The 21,532-nt window shown below is 33.6% G+C and overlaps 2 protein-coding genes and 1 pseudogene across 2 annotated transcripts; 1 reads left to right on the top strand and 2 right to left on the bottom strand.

The window, feature by feature from the left end:
* The first annotated feature begins 1,119 nt into the window (after positions 1 to 1,119).
* On the top strand, positions 1,120 to 2,067 carry LOC101408301 (olfactory receptor 6C6). The gene has a single exon (XM_004429185.2). It carries the CDS (start codon positions 1,123 to 1,125, stop codon positions 2,065 to 2,067), a length of 945 nt encoding a protein of 314 aa, XP_004429242.1. The 5' UTR covers positions 1,120 to 1,122.
* A 6,372-nt stretch (positions 2,068 to 8,439) lies between these two features.
* LOC147914708 (olfactory receptor 6C6-like) lies at positions 8,440 to 9,661 on the bottom strand (annotated as a pseudogene).
* Positions 9,662 to 19,000: 9,339 nt separating this feature from the next.
* Positions 19,001 to 20,051, bottom strand: LOC101397925 (olfactory receptor 6C74-like). Its single transcript, XM_014786751.2, is given in 1 exon segment — positions 19,001 to 20,051. A coding segment is annotated over 1 exon segment (984 nt). The 5' UTR covers positions 19,985 to 20,051.
* Positions 20,052 to 21,532: the final 1,481 nt, after the last annotated feature.

Raw genomic sequence — 21,532 nt, forward strand, 5'->3', positions numbered from 1 at the left:
CTCTAGTAACCTATTTCTTTTAAAAGTCTACAGGTAATGCATATAATGAAATACACTGGCCTGTTTAACATAACAGAGGGATAGTACAACATGGAAGTAGATAGAATTCTTATATGTAGAAAGGGTAGGGAGTAACATAATTTCTGGAGTATTCAATAGTTTTATAAATAATATGGAGGAATTAAAAATATAGTGCCCTAAATTGTGTAGACACATAGAAGAATACATTTCAAAAAGGATAATTGAAAAAAGACTCAATATTTTAAACTAAAATATGTTGCTTGTTTTTGTCGTGTTTTGCTTTGTTTTATTTGTTGTATATAGTGGAAAACAACTGTTCATTTGAGTATAGCAGAGACAGTCAAGAAAATTAATAATAATAGTGGTGTATTCTCAGTAAAGAGAAAATTTCAAAACTATTATAATTCGTATCTTTACCTCATCACTGGATATCAATACTGACTTAGCCATTGATCATCACAGGCTTTGTAATATAACCCTAAATCTTGGTTTTGAAAAATCACCCTGATACTCACTCTCAAAAGAAAAACCAACTTCGTGCATTTGCACAGGTCGAATAGAATGATAGAAAAACATATTTAAAATAACTCGTACGCTTTTACTTAAATTATACATGCAGAGTATTGTCCATTGTGAAGGGATGGGCAAAAATACATATTAACCAAAAAACAAAATGTTCAAGCCCCAGAGGAAAAATTCTGAGGAATATTATAATAAAGGGAATTAATGTATGGTAAAGTATTTAGAGTTTTTGGTAGCATGTAATTATGCATTATTGGCAATTTCACACTGGAGAAACCATTTCCAAATGGGTAAGTTAGAAATATAAACCTTTTTCTGCTTTAGGTTACACATATAATTTAGGTTAATGTATACATATATTTAACAAAATATATATTTATTTCTTTAGTTTATAGATTTAAGTTAATTTATATATACTTAGATTATTATATACATTTAGGGTAATTTATCTATATTTAGGTTTACATAGGTGAATATATATATAGGTTAATTTATATTATATGATATTATATAAACATATACATTCAATTTTTTTTTCTTCTCTTCCTATGTAGATTTGATAATGCTCCCAAAAGAGAAATGAAGAACCAGTCAATTGAAATAGAGTTCATTCTCCTAGGATTTACAGACGACCCACAATTGCAAATTGTGATTTTCCTGTTTTTGTTTCTTAATTACACATTAAGCCTGATGGGGAATTTAATCATTATCCTCCTCACCTTGCTGGATCCTCGCCTCAAGACACCAATGTATTTCTTTCTCCGAAATTTCTCCTTTTTAGAAATCATATTCACAACAGTATGCATTCCCCGATTCCTGATAACCATTGTGACTAGAGAAAAAACCATTTCATATAATAATTGTGCAGCTCAATTATTTTTTATTCTTTTACTGGGAGTTACAGAGTTTTACCTCCTGGCTGCCATGTCCTATGACCGCTATGTTGCCATCTGCAAACCCCTGCATTACCCAATCATTATGAACAGCAAAATGTGCCATCAGCTGGTACTCAGCTCTTGGGCAACTGGGTTCCTAATTATCTTTCCCCCATTCGTCATGGGACTCAAGCTGGAATTTTGTGCTTCCAAAGTAATTGACCACTTTATGTGCGAAACATCTCCTATCCTGCAGATCTCCTGCACAGATACTCATGTCCTAGAATTGATGTCTTTTGTCTTAGCTGTGGTGACACTGGTGGTCACATTGGTACTAGTGATTCTCTCTTACACTTGCATCATTAAGACCATTCTGAAATTCCCTTCTGCACAGCAGAGGACCAAAGCTTTTTCCACCTGCACTTCCCACATGACCGTTGTCTCCATGACTTATGGTAGCTGTATCTTTATGTATATTAAACCATCTGCAAAAGAAAGAGTGACTGTCTCCAAAGGTGTAGCTTTGCTGTACACCTCAGTTGCCCCTTTACTAAACCCGTTCATTTATACCCTAAGGAACCAGCAGGTAAAAGATATCTTGCGGGATATGTTACAAAAGATGCTGTGTTTTTCAAAAAAACAGTTGTAAAAAATGCTACAAATCACAACCTTACCATAAAAAAAGAAAAAAACATGTTTCATGCATTTCATCTGATCATGTTTTTTTACCTCATTAGTTATCTCACACAGGAGATTCTCTTGAAGAATCTTGTAGGTATTCCACCCTTACATTTTATTTTTCCTTAGGAAAACATTTCACCCTGCTATGATAACTTACTCTATTCCTGTCTGTAATCCACATTTTAAATAACATTTCCTTATTGAATATTACTTTCCAGAAACCATGACTTTGAATAAAATATGCCTTGTATAAGTGTAACTTGCTGCGTGTAATTGGTTAAATCATTGAACATATGTTTGTGTATCTGTCTTATTCCAGACATTGTGAGGGGCTCAATTCTTGCCTTTAAAAAGCTTGCATCGCCTAAAGGAGACAAGCACATAACCCCAATAGTGCTATACAGTGTTTAATTAGTGCTGTAATAAAGGTCTGCAAAAATATCATGGGGCATAGTGGATGGCTTCTAAGTAATTTTGGAGATCTAGGAGGGCTTTCAGGAGAAAGTAATAATTATACTGAGACTAAAAATATACTGAAGGAAAGAAGATTGAGATTTCAATATATGCAAATAACAGAGGTGTTAAATAACTACCTACATTTGGAGAATTACTATATCTAATGATTAGAACAGGATTTTGAAATATTCAACTTGTTACTAAAGGCTTCATTACATACACAGTGTAGGTCACTGCACAGAATACAAAAACCTTTTATGCCTCAGTTTCTCCATATGTAAAGTAGGAGAAATGTAACCCACACCACATGGTTTAGTAAATATGTGTTACTAGAACTGTTAGCACTCAGAAAAAGACAACACATTTTGAACAATTCAAAAATATGCTGCAACTAATACTTGATATGCTTTTAAGAAGACAGTGGTTAAAACATGAAGTGACATGTTTCAGAATAGTGTTTTGGACTTTAATTTGATATACTAGTAATTTTGAAAGTTTCCGTGTATAAGAATCACCTAGGTAGTCTTATAAATGTAATTTCAAGTTACCTTTCCTCGTGTGCCTGACTCATTATATCTGGGATACCCTAAATATATCCAACATTTAAGAAACACCCAGGTTGGGGCTGGCCCTGTGGCCTAGTGGTTAAGTTTGGTGTTATCCGCTTTGGCGGCCCAGGTCTGGTTCCTGGGAGTGGACCTACACCACACATCAGTGGCCATGCTGTGTCGGCGATCCACATACAAAATAGAGGAAGCTTGGCCCAGAGGTTAGCTCAGGGCAAATCTTCTTCAGAAAAAAAATAAAAAAGAAAGAAAAAGAAAAATAAACTTAGAAAAATATACACCCAGGTTATTTTGAGGTGCTATTCTTTACCTGACACTTCCAACAAACAGAATCAGGGAAAGTATATTTAAGGTATAATCTTTAATATTCATCTTTTCTCTTTTTGGAAGATTGTTCTTGAAAATGATATTGAATATGGACTCTCTCAGAGTCAAGGGGACAAGTGAGAAGACCATTACCCAAAAGTATTGAGAAATTTTAAAGTTTAGTATACAAATGTGACAGCGGGTCTAAAATACAGATAATAGAGTCAGAGATATTTAGGAATAGAATGAGAGGTTTCATTAAACTTTAGATTGCAGGGATAATGAAGTGGGAGGAATATTACTCCTTCTTATTCACTCCCCATTTCCGCACTCACCAAATACACGTGGAATGATTTTAAGGAACCATTTTATAATTATCTCATAAAAGTTTTAGGTCACACAGAAATTACCAAAAAAGGCATAGTTATCCATGAAGGACAAGATTCCTCAATCTAATGAGGAATTAAAATGAACCAAGAAACAGATATTTCAATGTTTTATTGTTATGATTATTATTTGCTACATTCCTGGCTTGACAGATATTGGAGTATGGCTTAGGTTCTAATTGTTTAAAATTTGTTACAACAGTCTGTTAAGTCACCCATTTATCCCACAGGGAAATGATGTATTATCATGTTTTTCCCTCAACCTCCCGCAGCTCCTCTTCCTCAGGCCCCTACTCCCCTCAGAAATCAAGGTTTTCTGGAGTCCTGTTTTAATATTAGAAAACAAACACCTATATGGATGAAAAACCTTAGAAATATCTGTCTGTTTGTGTGTGTGTTCACTTGTAAGTAAATTTCTTCTCAAAAAGCCAAAGGAAAAGTAATATTTTATTTTATCTGAGCTTTGGGAGTATTGCCATAGGTCTTTAACCAGGAACTAATTATAACTGTTCTAGTTTACTGCTCTTTAATATTTTGTTAAGTAATATAGTAATCAGAGCAGCCTGCCCCTCCATCCCCGGATATTGGAAGTTTCTCTCACAGGACAGAACCTGCACTCTGTTTACAATGTGACACATAATGCTGATGTTCTCATGTCTCATGTCCTGGAACTTCCTCCATCCACTTTCCCAGTAACTCTATCAAGGAGTCTTTCTTTCTTAGTTACATTGTTTAGGAGAGTTACATTCTCATGTCATTGGGATGTTTACTTTTTACTTTACATTTTCAACTGGACCTCCTAGGAGCACATTCCAAGTGGAAAAGTAGAAGTGCATGAGATAGCAGATCAATTATCACATCAACCTGAACCTTTTTACTCTACAGTTACAGCAATTCTAAGAATTAGATTTTGCTTTTGAATTAAGACAATTCTCTCATTTCCTCTAGAGAAACAATTAGCCCCTCAAATTTAATTTTATTATATTGGAATGATCATGCATCTTGATAAAAACAGCATGGAGAGAGAGAAAGTGAGAGACAGAGACAGAGAGAGAGATAAAGAGAGAGAGAGAGATGGGGACAGGGGGCAAGAAGAGAGAGTTAGATTTCAACTAGATGAGATTTAATTTTTTCAGAGTGTCTGAATTAACCCGACCCTTACACAAATCTTTCCTCCATTTTCTGAAGGCCTGGATTATATCTTTATAGTATAAAATTACAGCATCATTTGATTTTCATTATCAAAATACACTTTCGTGTGTGTATTAATTTTATCTCTGAGGAAAGTCAACCTAATGATCTCAGGTAACTTTCCTCAGATCATGTAAGTGTTTAGTGACGTGAGAATTCCATTGCCAGGACCATAAACCTATCTTCATTTTTATCACCATCTTCATCTTCTTCATCACTATTGTCATCACATTTCTAAAACATTCAAGTCTATGAATAAAACTGACTCAGATTTTCTGTTGGCGTATGAAATCACTATGTCTGTTTATTTGCTCTCAGATTTAACAAATTTTTGAAGAAAGAAAGAAAACATTCTTTTTATTTATGACAGTATTGCATTGTCTTAATTTAAGTTCAGTTCCTTTACTCTACTACTTAGTTTGCGTACTGCATTGATAGAAAATCAGTTTACGTATTACGATGGACATTGTAAAGGAAGACTCTTTCAGAGTTTGTGAAGTCATAGGATAAGACAAACATTTGCCTAGCGTGCAAAGGCCACTTTGTGCTAACAACGCGCTACTGGACTGGCAAGGATCTCTAAGGTTTTAATAGCTGAAACTTAAATTCCTCATAGTGAATCGATTTGAGAAGCTTTAACTCTATAAGAGGTAAGAAGTAGGCAGAAGAACGTTTATTAAGGAAAATGTCCTCGACCCACTAAACTCTTAGGATCCTCTGTCATATGGTTTAAGATCCGAACATAATCCTTCTATTAAGACATTTTTATTGTATGGATCTCTCTCTCAGTAATCAATGAAGCTAGAAACATATGATTTCAAGAAACATATCTGGCTTGTCCTCTTCCACAATCATTTTAAGGTCTTAGAGCTTTGTAAGTATTTGTTGAGGTAATGAGAAAATAAATGAATGAATAAACAATGAATAAACATAGTTCTCTTTCCCAGGTCAGGAATTTGTTAAGTATAAAGAATTTATCCTAAAAGACCTTGTAGCAGAAGTCTTGTTTTTCCTGGGACGTAATTCTAGAGCTTAATATCTAGACCTGTGCAAGCCTCATGAAAAAATTAAATTACTTCAGTAGTTGTATAATTCATTTCCCTACTTTTATCACTCTGTTTCCTCATTCTTCCCTCCATCAGAAACCCACCTACTGTGCCATAGAGAACATAGTTTTCAACCAGGGTGCCAAAGGTGTCTGAAGTAATATGAATATATTATGTGGATTTAAGCAGTCATATTGTCAGACTCTTCAGACTGTTCTGTTTAATGGGGGTCAAGTGAACAAGAAGGTGCAAAGTGAATCTCATCTCTCCTCACTCGTCCCCAATATTGACATCACTCGTTGGGCAGAGCCAGTGACAGAAGCAATAATTTGCACTTTCTTAGACCATGTCTTTGGTTATTTTCAAAGTGTCTACATTGAATTGCCTGTTGCCAACTCAGCAATACATACGACTTTCTTATTGTTCTCTAAGTGCAGTGGAGAAGGGGGACACCATTTCCCAGAGTTCTCTTCCCTGTTTGGTTCTAATTTATAATTTGTCAATGAGAGGACTTTGTGCAAAATTTGGAAGTTAGAAGCAAAGGAGAGGCTATTGTTCTCCAGAGATGTTTATAGTCAGATTGGCGAGCAGAGGCAAGATCCATAGTGGATTCTCAGTAAGTAAGAACTACTCACTTTACGCCTAAGAGTATTGGTAGATGCTTTCTCAGAACTTACTAAGAGTCACTGCCATTCCCCACAAGCTTTCCTAAGCCCTTCTCTATACGGCATCAATGAGATTTGTGGTATTAGTTTCCTCAGTATTCTATCCAGTGTTCAAATTGTCCTCCTGCTCTTCAAAAGCAGCTTGAGTCTTGGATCTTATTGTATTAAAAAAAAAATAGTAGAAAGAGTTAATTTGAAGCTGAGATAGGCTCCTAATATGAACAAGAAAATGGTCAGTGGTGTTCCTCCACATGTATTCTCCTTTTGGTCCTCTGGGGACAATTCCTGATAGCCCAACCGCCTTGGACAGGACAAGACATAGAGGAACAACACCTTCGAATCAACTTCCCTTAGGCAGACAGCTTATTTCAAAGGACATTATGGGACAATAGAGGCTTTCAGCAATTGGCATTTCAGAATGTGGTTATGTACTGACTTTTCACACTCGTCAAAATAAATGATTCAGCCTTGGCGAGACGTTCCTCAGAGAATAAGTATACCAAGGCGTGGAAATAGGGCTGAGAAAGCAAGCTGTGACAAAAGGACACCAGAGACTCTGCTAAATCACAGCAGCAGAAAGGAACGATCTAAGTATGCATGCAATAGCAGGGGTAAACCTCAAAGTACTATGTTGAGAAAGGGAAGCCAGGCTTTGTGGTTTCTTTTATAATAAATACCAGAAAAGGCAACACTCATGTCTAGTGACTGAAAGAACATCAGTCGGTCCCTGGAACCAATAGTGGGCAGAGGGGGGAGGATGACTAAGAAGATGTAAAGGGAACTACCTAGTGTATGTAAATATGCTTTATCTTTATCCTTATAGGGGGGTGTCAATATTTGTCCAAATCCACTGGTTTAAAATGATTATCTGCACTTTTATGTAAGGTATACTTTATAAATTTGGTTAAATAGACACATCCAGAATGGATCAGGACTTTTTAAATTTACAAATGCTTTAAAATATATGAAAACATTTTCAAACCCAGATATAAATAAGTTACACTGTGAATTTATTCCATGGGTTACTATCATTTGTGGGCCTAAGACCATAATACAATATAAGCAATTTTAACCAAAGCCTGAAGTTTAGTGATTTCTACACAAAATAACTGATAATGTTTACAAGTACTATATTCTAGCAGAATCTCAATTCCTTTGCACATTTTATAACTCTGGTTACAGCACCTTTGAAACTTTTATTTCCTCATTCATCTTTCAAGGTTCAGCATAAATGATGATTTCTTTTGGAAGGCTACTTTGATCTTTAAAATTAATCAGATTTCTATCTGTTTTTCATTGCAACAGTAACTACGTGATATTATAATGATCAGGTTTGAAATGTGTCTCTCACAGTTTTAGGAAACCAAAATATTTAGGAGCAGATGTAACACTTAGCAAGTAGCACACAAGTTGAGAAAATTAACTAAGTATATACAGCAAAGTTCATTTCTAGAAAGCATTCAGTCAGCACATGAAAATATCACATATGAAAAGAGATATTTCTAGTCAAAGATGGAATTTAAAATTCTGGATTGAAGAAGGTAGTTTACTACTAAAGAGTAAAAAGATTTACTCAGAAATAAGAACAGAGAGAAGTGCAGAGATCAGGAAGACTTAGTAAACCTAACATGATATAAATCATTGAGGGGAGAAATGGCATAGACATGAACTAATGAATTGAAATCATATTCAATTTTTTATTCATCATTCAACACATATTATTTCTATCCAAATTTTGTCTCAATGTTTTGAAAATAACAAAACTGTTGAAGCATATCCTTGAGAGATTCTTTTACCTGCTGATTCCTTAGGGTGTGAATGAAGGGGTTTAGCAAAGCAGCAAAAGAGGTGTTGAGCACAGCTACACCTTTAGTTAAAGTCACCCTTTCCTTTGCTGATGGTTTCATGTGCATAAAAATACAGCTCCCATAATTAACATAGACAAGAACCATGTGTGAGGAACAGGTGAAAAGGCCTTTTCTTATTGTTAAACAGAAGGGAATTTTAGAATGGTTTTGATGATGTCCATGTAGGGGAGACTCACTAATAGCAATATGACCACAAGTGTCACCACAGCTAAGAGAAAAGCCATCAATTTTGTGAAACATGTATCTGTGCAAGAGATCTGCAGGATAGGAGAAGTGTCACAAAGGAAGTGATCAACAGTTTTGGAAGCACCGAAATCCAGCTTGAGTCCCAAGACCGAATAGGGAAATATGATCAGCAGCCCAGTTACCCAAGAGCTGAGTACAAGCTGATAGCACACTTTGCTCATTGTAATGATGGGGTAATGCAAGGGTTTGCAGATGGCAACACAGCAGACATAGGGCATGGGGGGCAAAAGGTATAACAACAACAAACAAACACACAGAGACAGAGATTGGATTGGTGGTTACCAGAGGAGAAGCGGGGAGGGAGGAGGGCGAAAGGGATAATTAGGCACATGTGTGTGGTGATGAATTGTAATTAATATTTGGGTGGTGAACATGAGAACATGATGTAATCCATGCAGAAATAGAAGTATAATGAGGTACACCTGAAATTTATACAATGTTACAAAACAATGTTACCGCAATAAACAAAAAATTAAAAGAAAATAGAAAGCAAAACAAAACAAAAAAACTCTATAACTCCTAACAAAAGAGGAAAGAATAACTGAGTTGCACAACCATTATAGGAAATTGTTTTGTTTCCAGTCAGAATGCTTATCAAGAATCACAGAATGCAGATGGTTGTGAATGAAATCTCTAAGAAGGAAAAATTTCCGAGGAAGAAATACATTGGAGTCTTGAGATGGGGATTCAGCATGGTGAGGAGGAGGATGATTAAATTCCCCATGAGACTCAAGATGTAGTTGAAGAATAGAAAGAGGTAAATCACAGTTTGAAAGAGAGGGCCATCTGTCAATTCAAGCAGAATGAACTCTATTTCCGTTGATTTGTTCATTTCTTTTTTTTTCTATCAAAGCTAGAGAAAACAAAAATTAAATTAAGTAAGAAACTCCATGACATTCTCAGTCATAGAAACTTCCATAATCAGAAACTTATCTATCTGCAAATATTTTCATAAATCAACTTTGAGTTCATGAAAATGAACATGTGCTCTAATGTTGGTCATTTTAATAAAAATGCTGACTTTCTTCCCTTGACAAGATTTAAATAAGTCCTATTTACCACTTAATAGGGGGCTTATCAGTCACTTGAAATTTAGCTCCACAGTTTAGTAAGTAGAAATCTATAACCTATCTTTCTTTTCTTTACTGTTTTTTTCTTTTTTTAATCTTTCCTTTATTTTTACTTTACCCTAACAATATTTAAATAGTCCATTTTTTATATTTTCTGAATTTAGCAAATATGTCAAGTCATTTTTGTTCCATTTGTTCATCACAAGTTCCATTTTATATTTCCTTTCTGACATTTTTTGGTATCATTTTCTTTCATTTTTTTTTTTTCAACTCTATCTTCTTGCCTGTTCATATACTTTATGAGTGGCCTTTAGATTCAATGCTTAGAAAATTCGCAGTAAATCATTAACAATGCCTCAAATCTGTATGATTTAGGAAACAAAATAAACAAAAAGACTAAAATTGGTCTTCCAATCCAACAAGATTTCTTTGTCTTAGCCAATTTTCAGCTGCAGGAAATATTCAAAAGACTTTCTTTTAGTATAAGCTTTAATAGAAAAAAATCAAGTCGTACGTCTTATCCATTTCTCTTCAATTAAATTGATTCAAATATATTCCTTTCCTTTTCTAAATAACTTGATATTATTCTTTTTTTTTTTCAATTATTTTGCTGAGGTCAGAATGGTTCATAAAGTTGTGTAATTTCAGGTGTACATTATTATTTATCAGTTTCTGTATGGACTACCTCACGCTCACCACCAATAGTCTAATTTTTGTCCATCACCATGTATATGTACCCCTTAATCCCTTTTGCCCACTCCCTAACTTCCTTCCCCTCTGGTAACCACTAATCTGTTCTCTTTATCCATGTGTTTGTTTATCTTCCACACATGAGTGAAATCTTGTGGTGTTTGTCTTTCTCTGTCTGGCTTATTTCCCTTAACATAATACGCTCAAGGTCTGTCCATGTTGTTGCAAATGGGACGAGTTTTGTCTTTTTTATGACTGAGTCATATTCCATTGTGTATATACACCACATCTTCTTTATCCATTCATCCATTGAAGGGCACTTGGGTTGCTTCCACCTCTTGGCTATTGTAATAATGCTGCAACGAACATAGGGGTGCATAAGTCTCTTTCAATTGTTGATTTCAAGTTCTTTGGATAAATATCCAGTAGCGGGTTAGCTGGATCACATGATATTTCCAGTTTTAATTTTTTGATACAACCTCAGACTGTGTTCCATAGTAGCTGCACCAGTTTGCATTCCCATCAGCAGTGTATGAGGGTTCCCTTTTCTCTATATCCTCTCTAACAGTTGTTCATTTTTTTTGTCTTGTTAATTATCGCCATTCTCACAGGCGTAAGATAATGTCTCATTGTAGTTTTGCTTTGCCTTTCCCTAATAATCAGTGATGTTGAACATCTTTTCATGTGCCTGTTGGCCATCTGTATATCTTCTATGGACAAATCTGTTCATGTTCTCTGCCCATTTTTTGATCAGGTTGTTTACTTTTTTGGTGTTGAGTTATATGAATTATTTATATATTTTGGAAATTAACCCTTTGTCAGATATACGATTTGCAAATATTTTCTCCCAGTTGATGAGTTGTCTTTTTGTTTTGTTTATGGTTTCCTTTGCCTTACGGAAGCTCTTTAGTCTGATGTAGTCCCATTTGTTTATTTTTTCTTTTGTTTTACATGCCTGAGGGGACATGGCATTGGAAAAGATGCTGGTAAGACCGACGTCAAAAAGTGTACTGCCTATATTAACTTCTTGGAGTTTTATGGTGTCTATAGATGTGTGGTTTTATTTCTGGGCTTTCAACTCTGTTCCATTGATCTGTGTGTCTGTTTTTGTGCCAGTACCATGTTGTTTTGATTACTATCGCTTTGTAGCATATTTGGAAGTCAGGGATTGTGATGCCTCCAGCATTGTTCCTTTTTCTCAGGATTGCTCTGGCTATTCGGGGCCTTTTGTTGTTCTGTATAAATTTTAGGATTCTTTGTTATATTTCCTTGAAGAATGTCATTGGTGTTCTGATTGGGATTGCATTGAATCTGTAGATTGCTTTAGGTAATATGGACATTTTAACTATGTTTATTCTTCCAATCCATGTGCATGGAAGATCTTTCCATTTCTTTATGTCATCTTCTATTGCTTTCAACAATGTCTTATAGTTTTCAGTGTATATTACTTTTTTCATGCATATTTTTTAAAGCTACTGAATCTCTAGAATCTTTGTCTTAAATATATTGGAATGCATATCGTGGTTTTTAATCTGTCTACTGTTCATGAATAATATATTAGTCCTTGCATTCCAACATAAAAATATTTCTATTTGATTGCCCCTTAAGTATTTCCATTAATCTCTTTTCTTCTATTATATGAAAATATGAATTTTCATTTTTTAGTCATTATCTGTGGAATTTTTATGATGCAGTAGACCAAAGATAACTAGTACAGGCATTACTTCTTTGTTTCATTGCCGTTTCCTATTTTTCATAACTTCTGAGTTTCACTAAACAAAGAAATTGTCTTTAACCTTGAACTGAGTATAAATATGTCTGTTAGATTTCCTCAAGAAGTAACGAATAGCTGGTCTCTAATTTTATCCCCATGATTCATACAATGCAACTACAAGTTCATAGAGTTAAAGAAAATGAATTAGAGACTCTTTTATACATAAAAAATGTTATTACATTATATTATATATATACATAGTCAGAGTGTATAGAATTTTTTACTTCTCTATCGAAAGGAATAGTTCAAATAAGACAATTTAAAGACATATTTAATACTCTTACTTGTACTTCCAAAATTTTTCTCTAACTTCTGATTCAAAAAATAAGTTAAACTTAAAACTTGACTTACTTTATGCAGGGTATATTGGGATTTCTTTTTTTGTTATAGCATGTAGTAGAATATGTGGACTAACTACAGTAAGAGTGAGAATGATCATTTCAGGACGGTATTCAATTATTAAAGGGATATAGAAAACCAAAATTTTCTTCAGAAGATTCAAATAAAAGAAGAAATATGAGTTTTATTTATTTTTCAAAAATGTTCCCATTTTTCAGCTAAGTTCACATTCACTACACATCTCAGTATTCAGACACTACAGAACACTGATGTATCTCCATCGTCTTTTCCAGTTTGGTTAAATTTTCAGAATGTTTTTCTTAATCTTTAACTGGAAGTGTTACGTCAGAGGTCAAAATGTAGGAAGAAATACAATGTTTAAGTACAGAAATTTAACATATCCCGTAATTCTAACTAACCTAAGTGTTATCTTTTGGCTCAATAATGACACAAGGAAACCTACTGAAATTAGCAAACAGAGTAGATAGGTAAAATATTTCCCTAGAGAATGGTATTCAGAAAGTACAATTTATGTGCAAAAAAAAAAAAGAAAAAAGTTTTGTTGTTGTTTTTTTTTTTTAAACAGGGAAAAATGCAATAAAAACATGGATTGTTTCATAGTCCTAAGGCAATATGGGAAAACCTTCTGGTCTAGTTTTCTTACGTAAGAAAATTTCTCTTTCTACTACTAAAATAGTAATAATAATAATAACAGGTCCATAGCAGACTTTAATATTGCAAATAGATTCAATCTTAAAACGAGGGTTTTAATTTTATATTACTGGAATATTGTCTAAGATTTTTTATTTTATTTTAAGAGAGTGTTTCTGTTGGAAATATGGAAAAAAAAGAAAAACTATGGTAGCACATATATTTCGTAACATGAGGGCCTATTGAGGAGAACTTAAATATCTGAAACATTTGGACAGTAGTGATAGAAAAGAGTATGCTCAAAATGAGTCAAAGGGATTGGTTACATATATCATATCAGAGGTCAAGTTCTAAAATATTATGAAACAAAGTCCCCTATGACTTTGTTATAACCCCAAAAGAAGTCACCAAAAGCAAATCAAACAAGACTTGCCACTGGTGTTTAAATATGAAGGAAAATTGTTACCACTCTCCATTTTTAAGCAAGCTCCTGGTCTACTCTAGGAATTCTCAGGGTTGAATGGTGGCCCAAACACTTGCTCTTACACAAGAAACACAACGTCAGATCAGCGGCTTGAAAAAAATCTATCCTTTCTCAACTGATTTGTCTTTGAAATTTTGTTAAAAATCAGTTTTCTATATTGGTGTCGTCTATTTCCGGACTCTATTCTGTTTTATTGATTCATTTATCTACTTTAAGACAATGTTATACTGCATCTAATACTGTAGCTTTATAGTAAATATTTAAATGAGGTAGTGTTAGTCATCTAACATAGTTCTTTTCTAAAGCTGTTTTGGTGATTCTAGGTGATTCTTTGCACTTCTACATGAATTTAGGAATCAGTTTGTCAGTTTCCCCACACTCACACACACGCAAATCACCTTCAGGGGTTTTAAATGAGATTGCACTGTATGTGCATCATTTCCAGGATAATTGATATATGAAAAATACTGAATCTGACCTATGAACATTATATTTGATCCATGACCATATTTTTATCTCTTTATTTTATTGTAGGTCTTCTTAATTTCTCTTAGCAATGTTGTGTAGTTTTCAGTGTAAATGCCTTGTAAATTTTTGTCAGACTGATTCCTATTTCAAGTTTTTATAATTGAAAGTTGCATTTTTAAAAATATTTACTTTCTAATTTTTAACTTATACTATATAGAAATAGGATTAATTTTCTATTGATTTCATATTCTGCAATGTTCTAAACTCATTTACTAATTATAGTAACATTTTTGTAGCTTTCATTGGATTTTTCTACTTTGATGATCATGTTTATCTGTGAATAAAGACAGTTTATTTCTAATTTTCTAATCTGGATGACTTTTATTTTCATAGACTTGTTGCACTGCCTAAAACATCCAGTTGAATGCTGAATAAAAGTGAGAAGAGTGAAGATCCTATTTTTTTTCCTGATCTTGAGGAGAAAGAGTTTAGTTTTTTAACTTAAGTATGCTCTTAGCTCTAGGTTAATGTGAGGCGCCCTTCATCAAGTTGAGGAGTTCCCTTTTATTCTTAGTTTGCTCGGAGGTTTTTTTTAGCAATAGATATTGAATTTTATCATCTGTGTATGTTTGAATAGTTTTCTTTCATTTGTTAACAGTGAATTACACTAAATTTTATTCTATTGTTAAGCCAACAATGCAATCCTGAGATAGACCTTTCTCAGTCGTGATGTATTATTTTTATACTGTTGGATGCAATTTGATACAGTTTTAAAAAATTTCTGTCTATATTCATGAAGACTATTTTCTGCAGTTTTATTTTCTTTTAATGTCTTTGTTTTTGGTAGTATGGTAATGCCAGCTGAAGAATGAATTGGGAATTTTTTTCTTCCTACTCAAATTTTTGGAAGAATGCATGTAAATTGGTATTTTAAAAATGTTTGGTAGAATTCATCAAATCTGGACCTATTTTTTTTTCCTATAGGAAGGTTGTTAACTACAAATCTACTTTAACAGATATAGGGTTATTCAGCTTATATATTTCTTCTTGGGCAGTCTTTGGCAGTTTGTGTTTTTTAAGGATTTTGTCAATTTTGTATAAATTGTCTATTTTTTGGCATAAAGTTATCATACTATATTCTTCTTATTATTTTAAAATTTGTAGGATGTGTAATGATGTAATCTTTCTCAATTCTAAATCGGCATTCATATTTACCCCTGATCATTCTAATTAAGACATATCAATTATATTTATCTTCTAAAGAATTAGCTTTTTTCTTTTTCTTTTTTTTTAAAGGCTTAAAATGTATTTTAATAAGTTGATAGCTTTTTTCTTCATTGTTTTTGCTATTGTTTTCTGTCTTATAGCTCAACTTGGGTCATTCAGTGAATATGGGACAGTATTTTCAGCAGATAGTGCAAAATCAATTGAATATCTATCTGCCATAAAATGAACTTCAATCTGTGTCTAAAACTACATAAAAATTACATAAAAATGGATCATGGACATAAATGTAAAACTTAAAACTATAGAACTTCTAAAAGAAAACATAAGAGAAATTCTTTGTGAACTGGGGTTAAGCAAACATACCTTAGATATGACATCAAAGGGATGATCCATTTTAAAAAATTATGAAACTTCATCAACATTAAAATATATTTGCTTTTGAAAGACATTGTTATTATAATTAAAGACAAATTACAAACTGGGAGAATATATTTGCAAATTGTATATCTGATAAAAGGACACCTATCTAGACTATATAAAGAATCCTCTAAACAGTAATAAGAAAGCCATTCACTAAGATGGTGGAATAGGAAACCTAGTCCTTGTTCCCTCACAGAGAAACAGATTTAATAACAATATAAGTAAAAAAATGCCTTTATGAGAAATCCAGAAGCTAGTTAAGAAGTCCCAGTACCCCAGAGGACCACAAAATTGAGATCATCACACTGAAATGGGTAAGAAGAGCAAATTCATCTTACCCATATCAGCCCCTCCAGAAGCTGGCACAGGTCATTTCAAAGAGATCAAGACTCTTCCCTGGAGGGGGAATGGGGTGCAGGGGAGAGTGTGGCTAACATTGAACATCCTCAGCTCTTCAATGTGTTCCCTGAGGGGCTGGTATCTGTCTTACCACACATGGAGCCCTGCATATGTCATATTGGGGAAAAGACAGCACTAAAGATGAGAAATACACTCTAAAATTTAGGAAATTTCACTTGAGATATTCAGGAAAAAAAGAGTTCTCCCTAGAGCTTATTTTTATGAGAGAATTATCTGTACCTTATAGAGACTCTACTTATAGATTAATGCCAAGATGATTTAAACTTAAATTATTCTTCAACTTAATAAAAATATTGGTGTTGTATTTATAATTTAAAAGAATAAATAAAAATTCTGCTTGGAGGAGAAGAGATTTTATGTTCTTGTTTAACTGACCAAAAGTTGAAATGTTTCTTGAGATAAAGCATGGGAGTTTCCATAGATATCTTTCAAATAACGAATAAGAGTCTTTCAATCATAGGCATTTTATTTAAATTCTGGATGATTTGATGAATGAAAAAAAGTGAGGCTGTGGCCATAAACTGATAGAGAAGTACATATCTATTAGAATTTCTTTTAGAAAAATTAATTCAAAACAGCTAAATTTGTGGGCAAATAAATTGGCATGTTAGAATAGATGCAGTTGAGTTACTCGAAAAACAATGTACTAAGGGTGAAGTTGCCCAGAGAATTGAGTGACTAACTCTGCCTTTAAATACAGATAACATTCTTAAGAAGGGTAACATTTGATTGAGTACTTAGGGGGCTCAGGATAGCTTATTAGTTTTGAGACAAGAAGATATTAGAAAGCCCAAGAGTATGGGAGCTTTAGGTAAGGATGATTGCAAGTACGATAAAAGGATACTATAAGTACTCTTTTTATCCTCATTCAGAGTGCTCAATGTGTAAAGAAAAGAAATGTTCTCTACCAGACAACTCAGGAATGTCTGGAGAATAAGCTCAACATAAATATTTAAAAGACATCAAGATCTTCAACTGGAGTAATGAAAACTAAGCCTTCCTGAGTTTAAATTTTCACTATTCTTTTTAGCTTTGTATCTTTCAAAATGATCTTAGCCTCACTGAGCTATAATTTGCTCCTATGTATAAAGCTAATAATAATTATCATATCACACTGTTGTTTCTGTAATTACATGATTTGTGTAAAACACCTACCAGTGCCCGTAATTTAGAGAGTAGTCAGAAAAATATAGGTCTTATTTTACTATCGTATTTGTCCTCTAGCCAACCTCACTAAAGCAGAAAAGGTGAAAGCATTTCAGAGTAAAGCATTTCAGCATTTCAGGTGGAAACTTTCTGAAGAAATAAGTTGTACCTGTATTTAAGAAGTTGTGTTCCTTGTTAGAGACCCAATATAAACAAAAACACAACCAAAAATCAGCAGTAGTAAACTACCTGGAGATTCAGGATTCAGAGGCCAATGGTAGCAGTTCTAAAAGATACAATATAAGGTGCCATGTCATAGTCAAACTTAAAAACAGAGAAGACAGATGATGTAACTTTAATCTGCCTAGGAGTGAGAATGGGGAAGTCTTAGTTTAGAAGAGCTAGGATCTTCCTAAGAGTTGAAGAACATCCTCTATGGTTAATAAAGAGTAGATGATAGATATTTAAAAACATAAATATGAGTAAAGCATTACAGAATAGCTCAATGATAAATTAATGGTTGAAATTGGACTGTATGTTTTAAGCAAACTCATCCTGGTTGGCAAATAACAGAATCAAAATTAATCTGAATATTGAGAGAGCCTTACCTTTTACTTTTATTATTATCTCAAAATATTATATACATACTTTTCATTTTTATTGCTCTTAAAATTTTTAAAAGTAGGCTAATTCTTCAGGAATATTAGGTCTACTTTCTTAAAATGAATAAAAATGTATACCTAAATTATCAAGGAATAAAATGTAATAATTTGTTTAAATAACCATTTTTCCTGAAGTCATATTCATGACTCAAATATTTTTTATGATCTAGTTCATTCTACATATTCTACATAAACTTATATAATTATCTAGTCAATCACATAATATAGGTAGTTTTAGTCCTGCCTATCTTTTATTTTGCTTCCTTCAACACTGTTTTTCAAACACACTTTCTTATAAATAACTACTTTATTTAGAATGTACTTTAAAACAACAATCTTTTTTTCAATAAACAAATGTTTTCAAAGAGGACCATCAACACTATGGCTAATCTCTGTTACAATTTCCTTTTAATTATTTTAAATAGAATGTGCACCAATAAATTGGTAGTATTACAAAAATATAAACGAATATTAGTTTTAAGTAGGTTCTATCACAAATAAAGCTTAGTAATAAACATTGCATCACATGCTACATTAAATATAATTCTAAATGAAATAATATTTTATAGTCCTGACTAATTAGAATAGAAAGACAAATGAAACAGAATAAATACTTGGCTAAATTTCTTTCATATACTCAGTGGAAAAGGAAAAGAGATGAGAAAAAAGTCTCTATTAAAGAATATAAAGAATTAACATCTTTAGAACAAATATTTTTGTGAAAATAAAGCTTGGAAAGAGATAAAGATGAATATCAAAGAAATGAAAGGGAAAAAAGAAGGAAACTATGGATTGGAAGCTACTATTGGATACACTGGTATTATTTGAGACTCTTTTGTTCGTTTTCTCTATATATAATGCAATAGCATATTCGCTTTTTTGAGAAAGAAACAACCCTGAGTATCACATTCATGAAGGCTTTTTTCACCTGTTGGTTCCGTAAGGTGTAGACGAAAGCAATGGAGATATTGAGCACAGCAATTCCCTTGGAGAAAGATATTCTTTGTTTGACTAATGGTTTAAAATACACAAAGATACAGCTGCCATAAGAAAGGGATATCACAACCGTGTGAGAAGAACGTGTTGAAAAGGCCTTTCTCCTCTGACCAGTTGAAGGGATTCTTAGAATGGTCAAGGCACTATAGGTATATGATATTGTCACCACTAATAATGTGACCACAAGTGTCACCACAGCTGAGATCAATCCTATCATCTCTAGAAGCTGTGTGTCTGAGCAGGAGATCTGCAGGAGGGGAGTAGTGTCACAGTAGAAATGATCAACAATGTTGGAGGCAAAGAAGTCAAGGTCTAGGCCTAAGATGAGTGGCAGAAAGATGACAAAGAACCCAGCAAGCCAACAACTGAGGACAAGCTGTATGCAGATTTTACTGTTCATGATGGCGGTGTAATGCAGGGGCTTACAGATGGCAACATAGCGGTCATAGGACACAGTTGCCAGCAGGTAAAATTCAGATGCTCCAAGAAGGAAGGCAAAAAACAATTAAGCTGCATGGCTGTTATAGGAAATGTTTTTGTCCATAGTTGCCATGGTAGCCAGAAATTTAGGGATGCATGTAGTAGAGTAGGAAATTTCTAAGAAGGAAAAATTCCAAAGGAAAAAATACATGGGGGTCTTGAGGTGAGTGTCCACTAGGGTGAGTGTGATGATGATCAGATTGCCAGTGATGCTTAGCAAGTAGATGAGAAGCAGGAAGATGAATAATGCAACTTTCAGTTGTGGGTCGTCAGTCAAACCTGCTAGGATAAACACTGTCACTCTTGTGTGGTTTCCCATTAATGTCATCTACATTTCCAGGTCTAAATAGGAAAAAAAAAAAAAAAAAAGAAAGAAACAAAATGATACTTCCAATGGAAAAATAACAATGACAGTGTTTAAGGTAGAGTTAGCAAAGCGATGCTTCAGATAGAGTAACACAATGTTCCTTCATATTTTATAGATGATTATGCCAGGAAGAACAATAGTAGTCATTTCCAGAATACCTGGAGAGAGTATTCAATCTATAATTTGCAATTCTACCAAAGAATAATGTATACAATGATAGTAATTGTTGACTGTTTTGCTGTAAATAAATTAGAAGCAAATTAATGGAACTTTTAAAGGATAGAAAAATGTTTCTTCTCTCTTGATAATTTGCAAGAATTGGGATAGATGCCATTTCCTGTTCATTTAAAGAAGTTTGCACACTGGAAACAAAGTGATACCTGTCATAATAAGTACATCAGCCCATGTTTTGCATTTACAGACACACACACACGCACACACAAACCTAGCCATAATCAATACACAGAACTAGCATAATTTTACATCCTTACTCAACTAATCAAACTCAAATGCCTGACTCTTGTGTCATTTACTTTCAAGGCTAATGAGATCCAATTTCAGATAAGTGAATATGAGGCATTGGGAATAATTCTATTTTCTGTTCTTATTAGTATTTCCATTTCCTCAATTTCTGTTATCACCTCCACCCTTCCCAATTTGTTCCCCAAAATGAAATCAGCAGGAACAGTCTCATAATTTCAGTGTGTGTGGCAAGGCACTACAGTTTTCCAATGCAGGTTATGGTTTTGAGAATGGCCCACATAAAGAAAAGAGAAAAGTGAGATAAAATGATGTGGAAGCTAAGAGAAATATATAAATATGGGTTCATGAAATTGAATGAGGCAGGAGAAGGAAAAGAGAGAAAGATAAAGACAAAGCTATATGGAAATCTAGAGACCTAAGAAGAGGTTTTAGAGATAGGGTAGTGAGTTTGAGGAAAAAATTAAAAGAAAATTAAAAATATGTTAATTAGTAAGTAAAAAGTTAAACAAGTTTTAAAATATTTAAATTAATAAGCAAAATGTTTTAAATTAAAAATATGTAAATTAGTAAGTAAAACCATGTAACGTGCAAAAATTTATAAGTAAAAATTATAAAGAGAAAATATTACCAATGAAATTTCTCTATCTGCTTCATTCGTTGTACTTCCCATTTTATTCTATGCCTAAGAGGGTGAGTGATGGCTGGACCGGTGGCGTAGTGGTTAAGTTCCTGTGCTCTGATTCGGTGGCAGGGGGTTCGCATGTTTGGATCCTGGGGGCGGACCCCTGCACCGCTCAACAAGCCATTCTGTGGCAGTGTCCCATATACAAAATAAAGGAAGGTGGGCACAGATGTTAGCTCAGGGCCAATCTTCCTCACCAAAAAATAAATAAATAAATAAAATGCAGAATGAAAACATGAACAATTTTGAGTTCAATGTGGCCTGAAAGAGATGAGGAGTGAGCATTTGGTAAATTTCAACTCATAATGATCCACAGAATAGTGTCCACAGAACTTTTAGGAGGC

The sequence above is a fragment of the Ceratotherium simum genome, chromosome 17 (genome assembly GCF_057802395.1).
Source record: "Ceratotherium simum simum isolate JZ-2026a chromosome 17, ASM5780239v1, whole genome shotgun sequence".
NCBI classification, from domain to species: Eukaryota; Metazoa; Chordata; class Mammalia; order Perissodactyla; family Rhinocerotidae; genus Ceratotherium; species Ceratotherium simum.

Excerpts from the sequence above, each read along its gene's own strand:
- LOC101408301 (XM_004429185.2), top strand. The coding sequence starts at position 1,123 with ATGAAGAACCAGTCAATTGAAATAGAGTTCATTCTCCTAGGATTTACA.